This window comes from Sabethes cyaneus, chromosome 1 (assembly GCF_943734655.1).
Source record: "Sabethes cyaneus chromosome 1, idSabCyanKW18_F2, whole genome shotgun sequence".
Taxonomy (NCBI): domain Eukaryota; kingdom Metazoa; phylum Arthropoda; class Insecta; order Diptera; family Culicidae; genus Sabethes; species Sabethes cyaneus.
Genome location: NC_071353.1, coordinates 117,623,037 through 117,636,803, shown reverse-complemented (window position 1 = coordinate 117,636,803; position 13,767 = coordinate 117,623,037). Strand labels below are relative to the sequence as shown.

General features: G+C 44.2%; 1 protein-coding gene across 1 annotated transcript; it reads left to right on the top strand.

Moving 5' to 3' along the window:
* Positions 1-1,866: 1,866 nt before the first annotated feature.
* On the top strand, positions 1,867-6,990 carry LOC128735196 (titin). The gene is made up of 3 exons (XM_053829723.1): positions 1,867-2,209; positions 2,272-5,639; positions 5,702-6,990. Exons 2-3 carry the CDS (start codon positions 2,272-2,274, stop codon positions 6,855-6,857), a joined length of 4,524 nt encoding a protein of 1,507 aa, XP_053685698.1. The 5' UTR covers positions 1,867-2,209; the 3' UTR covers positions 6,858-6,990.
* Positions 6,991-13,767: the final 6,777 nt, after the last annotated feature.

The following is a 13,767-nucleotide window of genomic DNA, read 5'->3' as shown; positions in this document are numbered from 1 at the left end:
CCCGATTTGGTCGTTTTGGGGTATTTCGTCGGCAGGAAAATTTTCTATTGGGCAATTTGACAATGTAGTTCCCGTATCCAAGACACGAACCAGCAACATGTTTGCCACCAAAAGATCCATGAAACACCAGCGACACTGGCATTCTATATATATATATTGATTATACTCTATGGATACATTCATGATTGTTTGTTGTTCGATTGTAAAAATGTAAACATTATTCAATTTTGCAGATCAGCTAAAGAGGAACATAATTGAATGGACTACAAATTTTATGGATTGTGGCTTTGCAGTTTTCGCAAATTTCAGGGAGAATGTCCAAATACACAACGGAAAGTTTCTTATCAAGTCGAGACGCTGTTCGAGAGCATGACAACGGCTCGACCAACATGAAGTTAATGTTTGCGTTAATGTGTAATGTTTCGAATGTTTAATTCGCACGATTGTGAAAAAGTATTCTGAGTCAGTGCCTTCAGCAAATTATGGCCGCAAACCACTATAAAAGTTTGAATCCGTTTCGTTATGTTCCACTTCAGCTGATCTGCAAAATTAAACAATGTTTACACACAGACAAACAGACGAGACACTCGAGTTAATTCTATCGTCCAATCAAAAACCACTCATTTTTCAAAAAAGCATGTTTCGCAACATGGCCACACCGCGGCGCGCGTGTGTTGCTTCGAGTTTTCAGTATGAAACCATTCAATGTATAAACCCTACAGCATAAAACCCTGCAAATGCAAGCTACTCCGCAACATGCATAACAGAGGGTGCTAGTGTGCAAGCAAAATGTGTAGGACGATGGTTTTTAAAGCATTTTCTTCTATGCGTCTTGTCAGTTCGTCAGTGGTTTACATTTTTACACTCGAACAACAAACAATCATGAATGTATCCATAGTAACTCCGTCAGGGCGAACTCGACGCTTCTCCAATGAATGTCAAAAGATTGTGCCCACTTGTGCTCAATATCCGCCATTATCGCTCGTGGAAAGCTGGATATACCAACTAGCACCAAAAAATGTCACTGCAAGACACGCACTTTTCACGTCCAATGTAGAGTTCACGCACGCGCTTGTACGGTCAGCCCGAAAATGAACACAAGCAAAATAAGAAGAATAAGAACTGTCAAAGAATGAGAAAAAGAAAACCGTCTTAACGATTTTCTCTCAGGATATATGGGCGCGAGAAAGAGATGCCAGCCTTCTTGATGGAAGGTTTTTGATGAAAGATTTCCGATAATGTGAGACAAACTGTCATTTATCTGCTGTACTCTAAACAATTGCAACTAAACAGCCATTTACTAACACACTCAAAGCAGTCATTAATACAAGATGAGGGCAAAATTTCTCGTTAAAGGATCAAACAAAATGCTGCGTTAATGCATCCGTCAGCGTTAATTTACCAGTAATCCCTTGGAAAAACTGTCAGAATAACACTGACGGATGCGTTGACGCAGCATTCTGTTTGGCCCTTAATTAGATATGACGTCATGGCATCATTAGAGTGACTATATACAGAGTGGCGACAAGTCATCCCAAATGTATGCAATGCGGGTTTTCCAAGGTTTTTCTTTCTCTTTCCTGCATACGCGTTGGATAGGTCGTCTGCTCGATTGGAATGACACTGGCAGATAATTATCATTCCAATTTTGACATTGTCGCCACTCTGTATATAGTCACTCTAGGCATCATCAGTCCTCTGAGTTTATAGCAACGTTAAGGTTTTTAAAAATATCTGACATCTGGCAACTGTGCATAACAATGTCAAAGTGACAAGCATCTGTCAAACACAAAACGATAAAAACCGTCTAAGCGCGATCGCAAAACACACGCACACACCCATGAACAAAACTCATCACGCTCATCACTTATCATCATCAGCAAGCAAAAAAGTTTAGCTACGTGCCGTAGAGTTTGCAAAATTGTAAAATAATTCTTCTAATCAAACTTGGAAGTTTGAAAAAACCCTTTCAAAATGTTCACGGTCTTGCACGGAGTGAGGAAAACCATTCGCTGACGATATAAGCGGGTTCAGTGTTGGAATAAAAAGTGAACTGAAAATTTTTTCGCCGTTCCGCTTCCGCAAGCTGGCTTTCTTCGACATAATAGGAAAGAAGTTAGTGCTGTGTTAATATTTTTTCCCGAGTGGTGCATCAATCTGCTCTGATTTAGTTTTGTTAACAGAGCCTGGGTGAAATTTGGTTTTAACGGTATTCTATCAATGAATTTAATGATTAATATTGCTTGTGAATATCTCTGATGTTGGTTTTAGATGGCGGAAAGATACACTCATCAGTTGCTGAAAGTGGTAGTGGCTCAAGTATGTCAGACTATTGGGTGGCACTCGATTCAGTCAACGCCGTTGGAATTGATGATGGATATTTTGGACCAATATATGAGAGACATTACGCGGTTGACCCATCGCTACGCTGAGCTGTACAACCGTACCGATCCAAATCTGGATGACGTTGCACTGGCTTATCGTGAGATGGGAATCAACCTCGGCGATTTGCAGGAGTATTTGCAGTTCGTAGATCCGATTACTCGACCATTCGAGGTGCCGAAATATCCGCTGCCGAAGGACAGTCATCTAAATTTTTTAAAACCCGGCAGCAAGGAGGTGCTGTCACGCCCGGTACACATACCGGAGCATATGCCACCGATGTTGGTCGATTCGGAAGAGGAGCTCGAAGAGGCAAATCGACGGCAGATGAGACAGGCTCAGCTTCTGGAAGAAGAAGAAGAAGCACAGAAGGGGACAACTGCAGGGGTGATGGACGATGTTAAGCCTGAAATGGGGGATTTTGTTGAGAAGTTTGAGGAAGTTGCCGCTGAAGAAGTGGCAGTCATGGAAACGAGTCAAAATCAGGAGGAACCCACATTCAAACGTCCACCGGAGCTGGGAGTAGAAGTGGCAAGTAATGAGGTTGTTCGAAAAACGCGGCCACTTACGGAAGAGGGCCGACCAACAAGGGAAATAAGCAGTGTTATTATGACGACTTCAGGATTTATTTCTCCAGCGCGTGAAGGAAAGCTGCCAGATTCAAAGGTTCCCGAGATTCCGGAGGAAAAACCGAAATTATCGCCACCGCCACCACCGACTCCGGTAGCTTTGCCGATTGCCAAGATGGATGATAAGTTTCCCAAAAAGACAAAGAAAAAGCCACCGGAAAAAGAAAAAAAGAAGGATAAAAAAGTAGAAAAAAAGAAGGATCTAAGCGAGAGAGATGCGCTTAGTAGACCTGCGACCCCAATGGTAAATGTTGCCGAATTGCCTCCACCGGTTGGAGACACAGAGGATGTAAAACCGGTTATTACGGCACCGGAACCTATTGCAAAACATCTAGCACCTTCGGTGGATGTGAAACCAGAAATAATTTTGCCTTCTCCAGAACCGGAAAAGGTCTCAATACCGGTGGCAGCGGTAAAACCGTTTGAGAAAGTAAAGAAAGAGAAAGTTCCGCGCAAGAAAAGACAACCTTCACAGGCCAAGCTTAAGACAGCGCAGCCTTCTTCAATTGTCTTAAATCCTGCTGCTATGGATATTGGTGGCTTGTTTCCAGTGCCACATTCACAGCAAGGACAGCCACCGCCCCTATTGCATCAAGTTTCCCCTCCAAAACTCCCAAAACCTAAACGCGCTAAACTGACTAAGAAACAAATTCAGCAGCAGTACCTAGAACAGATGCAACAATTCCATGCACCTCTCAACGCGCAGAGTATTCTAGAAATGTTCACTCCGGGCAAAAAACCACTTCCAGGCATGTTTCAACCCTCGCTTTTTGCGTCACAACAGCAGCTGCAACAGATGGCTCCACAGAAACAATCTTTTCCGGACAGTTCAACCCAGACTCAGCTGGACATTCTACAGAAGTTGCATCCCAGTTTAGAGATTACTCCATCGCCAGGTCCTTCGTCGACCGGTAGCGGACCCGGCCTTCAAAATACTTCTCCGGAAAAACATAAACTGAACATATTCAAGAAAGTGGCCAAAAAGGACACCTCTCCTGCCGTTTCCTCTACGACAAACCAAGGCCCAATCATTATAATCGACGATGATAAAAGCCCTCCCCATCAGCCACAATTCCCGACAACGCCGATGGCTAAGAAACGTGTCCCGAAGACGTCCAACGTTGCCGGAAACTTTCCCTTTCAGGATACTCTCTCCTCGCCGGATATGCCATTCAACATCAACATGAACACTGCGGAACATTCAAATATGGGGCTACTGTCGTCCTTTTCTCGCGATTTTTCACCTCCCAAAACCCCGTCCAACATGCCGAAAACGCCAGACATCAAGCTGCAGTCCAGTTCGAGCTCTAGTGCATCGTGGATGAGTGATTCCGGTAAACTGTCCGTTGGTCCTGGACCTATTTTTGGTGACTTTCCAAATTTTGGCATGCCAGGTCCTGTGAAAGAAGAAAAGAAAAAACGTCAGCGACAAAAGCAGCCTCGTGCTGTAACTCCCAAAAAGGCTAAAAATGCTCAACTGTTGAACGAGCTTAATCTTCTGCAGCAATTCCAACAACAGCAGCAACAGCAACAACAACATCAACAATCTACGGTGCCGGTTGGTGGCATGGACAAAAAACCCCTTCACGATGCAGTTTCATCGTACACCAAACTACTGAACCAAGCAATGCCACCGGCAATGCTATCTTCACAGGTTCGCAATCCTATGTTCGGTATGTTTCCACTCCCGTCCGGGCCTGGTTTGATACCGGAAAACCCTCTTTTCAATCCATTTTCCGGCCAGCCCTCGTTCTTTCCGACCGGGCCCTTCGGAATGCCTGCAATGCCTCCGCGCTTCGACATTGGCAATCTGCTTCGGTACCCGCGCCCGCCAAAGCCACAGAAAAATGCCGATAGCTACGAGAACCTGGATCCGGAGACAAAACTCGCTCACACTCCGTTGGACTTGCAGAAAAGCACTTGCAATGTTGCACCACTCGTACCACCGTCACTTCAAATCGAACCAATATCTTCACCTGTTTCCAAACCCGTACAAAGTCGGAAGCAAACCGTTCAATCCGCTAAGGACCGTCCTTCTCCGATGCAACACCAACCTCCGCCACCCCAGGAGCACTCCTTGAACCTCTCCACCAAAACCACCAACATCTGCAGTCCAATGCCGGCTCAATCGATTATTCCCAAAATACCAATGTCCAAATCCATCCTTCCATCCACCTTTTCAACGACCACTTCAACAGCAGCTCCTCATTTACTGGCACAAAAATTGCTAGATCCCTCTCCATCTATCATCCCACCGCCAACTACCATGATACCAGCAGAACCGATGCAAACCCTCCCTTCAGCGGCAGTACTACCAGCAACTGCCACACACCATCTGAACCAACCGCTGCCCACTACTGCAGTGGCACCGACTACCGTTACACCGATTGCTCCCGGCGAAACGATTGTCATCGGTTCCGATTCGGACACCAACAGTCAGTCGACCGTAACGATGGCAGCGATGGGTGCCGGCACGGGAAGCGGAATCGGCTCCAAGAAGGATAAATCGGAAAAGCGCAAGAACAAGGAACACAAAAAGGACAAGAAACTAAAGGAGGGCAAGATCAAGAAGAAGAAAGACAAGAAAGATAAAAGCAAAAGCAAAGATCGCGACCGCGAGAGACCGAAGTAAGTTGGTAGAATTTTAACGCTGTGACTTGATACTTTAAACTCTATATGAAATGTTTCAGATCATCCCACTCATTATATCCGGATATAGCATCAGTTCCGGACCCTGCACCGATCGATACAACCAGCGCCCCATCCGATGAGTCCGGCCTGCAAGAGCAACTTCGTCGAAAGGAGAAAAAAGAGAAGAAAAAGGAAAAGCTCAAGAAGGAAAAACGAAAGGAAAAGGAACGGGTTGCTGCGTTGGAAGGAACCGGCGACTATCGTGCGACAGCAGCAGCGTTCGGTGCTCTGTCAGGAGCTGGATCTTCCATTCCGATAGGTACGGCGACCGTGGTAAGCAGCATGGAATCTCGTGACCGCGGGGACACCCCCGTACCGAAGTTGATGCTAAAGTTGGGATCCAGTGCCAATCCTTCGCCGAGATCCAACACACCGGACGTACCGCCGGTGGAGCTCGGCGGTCTGGCGAAAGAGGAAAAATCCGAAATCAAACGGGAAGCCTCTCCAGAGCTAGCACGCATATCGGCTCTGGTTACGAGACCTCCGAAATCTAAAACACCAGGCGGTAAAAGTAAGATCAAAGAGGAAGATGGTACTAAACTGTCCAAATCGTTTGACCATTCTAGTAAGATAGCCGGAAAGTTGGATTTCGCAGCTGAGGTGGCTACGGTTAAACCACGACCCCGAGGTATTCAGCCATTGCCAGATTCAATCGATTTGTTTTCGGTTACACCGACCCATAACCCTTCTACGGTTAGTGGATTCAAATCCACACAGCACACGGCTTCAGCGGGAATCGGCACCGCTGGTGGAGATTCGACGCCGCATTCTTCGAAGAAACCATCAAAGGAACCGAAATCGTCTAAATCGCATAGCAGTGGTAGCAGCGGTGGAGGCAGCAGCAGCAGCAGCCTGTCCGTTAGTTTGGGCGTCTCCATTCCTGCCCCGCTCAGTGCGCCCGTCAATGTGAAAGACGCCGATGGAAATGTCGTATGGATTTGTCCTGCATGTGGCCGCGTCGACGACGGAACGCCGATGATCGGTTGCGATGGTTGCGACGCCTGGTACCACTGGGTTTGCGTTGGCATTCAGGTTCCGCCGGATTCTAACGAGGACTGGTACTGTCGAGTGTGCATCGGCAAAAAGCAGGAATCGCACGGCGATGAAAAGCAACGAAAACGAAAGAAGAAAGATAAGAAAAATCCTAAGGATTAAGTGCATGTATTTCGTATTTCTTATGCTCGTATAAGTGTAATTGCATTGATAACGTTGATGTGTACATATACATTTACGGTTGTAGTTGTGACCAACAAGTTGGGCTGCTTTTTGGAATAATAAAACATATGAATTCATATATCCCTACGATAAAACAACCTTGTCGTGGTGTAGGGCTTTTTAACTAATCAGTAAATGAACAGCGGTCACGTTTACTTCTGAATGTGGGTATATATCAAAATACTTTTGTGATTTCAAGTGGGACTCGGGGTAAAAATTTACCAAATGTGATTGTTGCGTTGTTCAGAAAGTGCTTTTATTCCGTTTAAGAATAAGGCCAGTATGGGGATCTCTGACAATAGATGAAGTTTTCTGGGATTCATCCCTATTTATAGCAACTGTCACAAATATCTCCGAAAAATGTCGGATTGATTCAGTTGGTCGGGGGCTTAGGGTTAGTAAGGGGATGTAAGCGGGATACCAGATCCGATTGGATGCCGAGGGACCACTCTGTAATGATTACGGGTAATAGCACTTCTTAGGTAGCAGATGGGAAAATTAGGTCAATTCGTGTCGCGTGTTCAAGTTTCGGCTAGGCGGTGCTGCTAGATAGAGTAGGATTTTTGCACTGGCCCCGTGGCTGTCCTGAGCTCTGATGGCTGCCCGCGGGCTCTGTCTATGGGAAGGGGTCGAGTCTTAAAGAGACGTTTAAGCCCAGAGCTTTACAGCACTTTGGTCTCGGCGGGCGAGTCTCTATATTTTGAAGCTTCTGTCGACTACCGCGAACGTCCAGCTTGTGCTGCGCTCAATTTACTTTGTATCGTGGGAATGCATTGTGAATGCTAAGGAGATGAAAGATTAAATTTGCCCTGATAAGTTGATCCGAGTTGCTCCGAAATTTGTCTTATCTATTGGTTCATTTGTGGCTGTTTGTGTTGGAAAACTAAAAGCGGGCGCGCGGTTGAAGACCAGTGTCAGGCGGGGCTGACGAATTCTCCACTTCTTCACTATACCGCGTATTGCAACTCGAGTGGTACAAAAAGTCCAAAGCACATTTACAAATTCGATCTATTATTTTTCTTCTCATCATCATCATTATCATCATCATCGTCATCATCATCATTATCATCATCATCGTCATCATCATCATTATATTTAAAATATGACATTCCGGCCTTTGGCAGAGAGATCTTAGAGTCAGTTCGTGGAGTCCGCGCAGGGCCGAAACGCCTCCGCCTGCGGGTATAGGCGTGACGGCTATGCTTGGGGCTCTACCTGTGTTTTAGTGGGCGCCAGTGCCTGTCTCGTCAGGTAGAACTGATGTTTGAGGTCTCCCTGACACTTTGTTGACAACACAAAAGGGCCCAGCGCAGAGTTTTATACGCTATTAAGCGACCAGTTGGATAACCCGAAAAAAAAGAAAAAGGAAAAAAAAAATAAAACATATGAATTCATATATCATACAAAAACAGTTGTGAGTTTCAAAGGAGTTGTACTGACTGCTGGTTACCATGCGTAAGACTATATTGATCAAATGAATGGTTTGTTTAAAAAAAAACACATGAACCAATTTTCATTACTTTTCGACAATCTGAATCCTCGAGGAATCCTACATCTTTGCCCATTTATGCACTGTCCCTAGACAGGTCTACAAAATGAATTAAGCGCTGCAAGACTTGGGCGTTCGCGGTATTGGACAAGAGCTTTAAACGTACCCGCCTCGCAACGCTCGGAACCAAACGGCTAGTGCCCAGTATTTATAACGGGAATCCTTCGCCAAACCCCAAAAACTAACAAGCGCCTCTACTCTCAAAATTCCAGACAAAGTTAGTTCCGCAAAATGAGATAGGAAATGTTTCAAGAAAATTAGGTATTTGTTGTTTTTCTACAATTGTGTCAAGTTCACATCATGCTTCATTTTCAGTTTTTTGCTTAGTAGATGGTTTTATGCTTAGTAGTGGTTATTATTATCTACAATATTATTGAAGAAAGTACTGTTTTATCTTTTGTATGTACGGCGCTATGAGGCTGCTACCCCGTTGGTAGCAAAATGAGCGCTCATTTGCAAAGCAAAATGAGCGCCCGTAACTACAAAAGATAAAACTGTACTGTCTTCAATAATATTGTAGATAATGTTTAACTCTACAATTGCCCTTTACACTACTTTTTCGAATTCCAATTCAGTTTCGTTGAGGCGCTGTAGTCAAATGAGCAAAAAAACCGAAAATGAAACCTGGTTCTCATGTGGGGTTTCTCAAATAAACGATTTTAATCAATTCTGATCAGATCTCCTATTTTAAATTCCTACCAAAATGTTGACAGTGGAATTGGACCAAATGTACAGCCTTATTGTAATGTTTTTCAGGTTATGATGCTCAAAATGTTCCTTAGGAAACATCATTCGGCTTTCAAGTTCATGTACGGAGATGAAGCTTACCATACCAGACCTTAGAGTCTTGTGGAGTCCCTTGTAAGCATGACCTCCGGCAAGAATACGTCTGCGTATTTCTCTGTTGCAATTGTTACCTCAACAGCCCCCTGCTGTCAATGACCCGAGCTATACAAATTCATCCACTACCTCGAACTCGTCCCCATCGATTATCACATAATAATGTGGTGTGTCTATATGCGAGCCCGTTCGCGTTCGGTTCCTCCTTGGTTTCAGGCATATTTTTGTCCATCATTTCCCATTGCTCTTGACGGTAGATAGTATTATAGACGGCCTTGAAATCTATGAATAGATGGTGCCTAGGGACTAGGTATTCGCGACTCTTTTGGAGGATCTGCCGCAACACAAAGATTTGGTCCGTTATCGATCACCCGTCCACAAAACTAGCTTGATAACTTTCCACGAATCTACTTGGTAGCGGCGATAGACAGTGAAAGATAATCTAAGAAAGAATTTTATAGGCGTCGTTGAGAATCACCACTATGCACTGTACTGATGTAGTCTTTCCCCCTGCTGTCTTAGTATTCCTTCTCCGCGCCATCCAGGTACTCATTGTATTGCAGCATCCACCTTTTGATCACCTAACGTTCATCTAGCAAGATTTCTCCGTATTTTTTCCGACAAAGCCTTTACGGGGTACTGTAGGGGTCGAGCGGGGTGATCAGAGAGAAATATTGTTTAGTTGAGGAATGAGAAGCAGCAGAGATAGGACCACGTGCTCTCCGCACCGAGAGAGCAATACTGATGGGGAAAGAGGGAAGGTAGAAATAAAAGTACTCAGTCTTGTGATTGATTGTGCCGCGTAAAGACGTGTGTTATTAGTTCGCAGTTCGCAGTTGACAAAATGTCCGCCTATTCTCAAAGTCACCACAGATACGCTACCTCCTCGTGGTACCAGCGAAACCAAGGTCGTTTGCTGACAGGGAAGGAGGGCTCCTTCGAACTACGTTGGCCCCTCGGCGGTACTGTGGGGTTGGTTGCGGTTGGTTAACATATGAATTCATATATCATACAAAAACAGTTGTGAGTTTCAAAGGAGTTGTACTGACTGCTGGTTACCATGCGTAAGACTATATTGATCAAATGAATGGTTTGTTTAAAAAAAAAACACATGAACCAATTTTCATTACTTTTCGACAATCTGAATCCTCGAGGAATCCTACATCTTTGCCCATTTATGCACTGTCCCTAGACAGGTCTACAAAATGAATTAAGCGCTGCAAGACTTGGGCGTTCGCGGTATTGGACAAGAGCTTTAAACGTACCCGCCTCGCAACGCTCGGAACCAAACGGCTAGTGCCCAGTATTTATAACGGGAATCCTTCGCCAAACCCCAAAAACTGACAACTAACAAGCGCCTCTACTCTCAAAATTCCAGACAAAGTTAGTTCCGCAAAATGAGATAGGAAATGTTTCAAGAAAATTAGGTATTTGTTGTTTTTCTACAATTGTGTCAAGTTCACATCATGCTTCATTTTCAGTTTTTTGCTTAGTAGATGGTTTTATGCTCAGTAGTGGTTATTATTATCTACAATATTATTGAAGAAAGTACTGTTTTATCTTTTGTATGTACGGCGCTATGAGGCTGCTACCCCGTTGGTAGCAAAATGAGCGCTCATTTGCAAAGCAAAATGAGCGCCCGTAACTACAAAAGATAAAACTGTACTGTCTTCAATAATATTGTAGATAATGTTTAACTCTACAATTGCCCTTTACACTACTTTTTCGAATTCCAATTCAGTTTCGTTGAGGCGCTGTAGTCAAATGAGCAAAAAAACCGAAAATGAAACCTGGTTCTCATGTGGGGTTTCTCAAATAAACGATTTTAATCAATTCTGATCAGATCTCCTATTTTAAATTCCTACCAAAATGTTGACAGTGGAATTGGACCAAATGTACAGCCTTATTGTAATGTTTTTCAGGTTATGATGCTCAAAATGTTCCTTAGGAAACATCATTCGGCTTTCAAGTTCATGTACGGAGATGAAGCTTACCATACCAGACCTTAGAGTCTTGTGGAGTCCCTGGTAAGCATGACCTCCGGCAAGAATACGTCTGCGTATTTCTCTGTTGCAATTGTTACCTCAACAGCCCCCCGCTGTCAATGACCCGAGCTATACAAATTCATCCACTACCTCGAACTCGTCCCCATCGATTATCACATAATAATGTGGTGTGTCTATATGCGAGCCCGTTCGCGTTCGGTTCCTCCTTGGTTTCAGGCATATTTTTGTCCATCATTTCCCATTGCTCTTGACGGTAGATAGTATTATAGACGGCCTTGAAATCTATGAATAGATGGTGCCTAGGGACTAGGTATTCGCGACTCTTTTGGAGGATCTGCCGCAACACAAAGATTTGGTCCGTTATCGATCACCCGTCCACAAAACTAGCTTGATAACTTTCCACGAATCTACTTGGTAGCGGCGATAGACAGTGAAAGATAATCTAAGAAAGAATTTTATAGGCGTCGTTGAGAATCACCACTATGCACTGTACTGATGTAGTCTTTCCCCCTGCTGTCTTAGTATTCCTTCTCCGCGCCATCCAGGTACTCATTGTATTGCAGCATCCACCTTTTGATCACCTAACGTTCATCTAGCAAGATTTCTCCGTATTTTTTCCGACAAAGCCTTTACGGGGTACTGTAGGGGTCGAGCGGGGTGATCAGAGAGAAATATTGTTTAGTTGAGGAATGAGAAGCAGCAGAGATAGGACCACGTGCTCTCCGCACCGAGAGAGCAATACTGATGGGGAAAGAGGGAAGGTAGAAATAAAAGTACTCAGTCTTGTGATTGATTGTGCCGCGTAAAGACGTGTGTTATTAGTTCGCAGTTCGCAGTTGACAAAATGTCCGCCTATTCTCAAAGTCACCACAGATACGCTACCTCCTCGTGGTACCAGCGAAACCAAGGTCGTTTGCTGACAGGGAAGGAGGGCTCCTTCGAACTACGTTGGCCCCCCGGCGGTACTGTGGGGTTGGTTGCGGGCTTTGCAAGCCTGAACCACTAAAAAATCAAAGCAATGAACTCCGCAAGTAGTAATAATAACTCTAATCGGAGCAATCGGCAAAGACCTAGGCGACGTACGTGAGCGCATGTGGGCTGAGTTTTCCAGTAACCCATCTGAATATCTTCTCCTGGCCAAACTGAGCGTTAAGATCTTCGATGACGATTCTGACGTCATGTCTCGGGCAGTTGTAATATTCACGATCAAGCTGCGCGTAAAAAGGGTCCTTGCGGGTCGTCGTCGTCTCGACAGTAGCCTAGAGCCGGAGTGGCTCATGCTGTTTCAAGCAGTCTTCTCTATTCAATTCGATCTTAGGTCACTGGTTGCCAATTTCTCAGTCGCAAATCACTTTTGACCTGGTTTAGCCATTGGCTGCTTGGGTTGTTGAAAAGAACTGTTTTAGTCGTACTGTCGTCCGGCATCATAATGACGTGTCCGGCCCACCGTAGTCTACTAACTTTCGTCATATATATATATATATATATATATATATATATATATATATATATATATATATATATATATATAAATTATGCTATAAAGTTTCACGTTAGCATAAAAAATTTATTCACTATACTTTTAACACTTGATCGTTCCTAACTACACACAAGACTGAATTGAAAATTAATTCTATAAGGCTTATATCTACTGAATCTGCTGATGCGTCGTTTCCTCGGGTGGTTCGATTCTGATTCAACCTTTGTCCGCGTGGTTCGATCGGGTCTTGCAGTCGTCATCGGTTGTTGATCGATGGTTGCGTTGATGGTTTGGTTCCTCGGTTTGTTGCTATGGGTCCCGGCTGGGTTTTCGCTGACGTCTTGACTTCGGGTGCGCTTTGGTCGGGTAGTTGTAGTGTAACGCCTCCCCTCTTAGATTGTCGTCCGTCCTCGGGCGATTTACCGAAAAGGATGAGACTTGGTAATGGTGTCGGTTTAATTTGCTTGATAGGGTCTTTAGGTTCCGTGGTGGTTCCAGCATGGTTATGGATTTCTAGAAAGGATTCTTCCTTTGATTTGATTTTTCTGTTGATAATATAAATAGTAAGAGAGCAGATAATGATTAGTATGAGGAGGATTCCTCCTCCGATGGTTGTTCTTCTTTTAGAACGATGCAAATCCAGTTTTGCGTCCTGGAGACTGTTCAAATTTTCCAATTTGAGGTGAGAGAACTCGATTTGTTCTTCCGTGTAGTTTAGTTGTATCATCTTGCTTCCAAACACTGGAAGGAGGTATTCTTCGTTATTTTCCAGAGAGACTCTGCTATTGTATGTAATGTTCATCACTTTTATTGTGCAATTGTTTGCTTCTATGATTGTCGGAGTGTTGATCAATCTAGAACTGTTGCATGAATCGGAAATCAGTACTTTTTCGTTTGTGTCAATAAGTATGATTCCTTTCTTGATTTCTTCTACACGGGTAGTTTGTCTTACGGGTTTTATGTCGCATTTTGGTG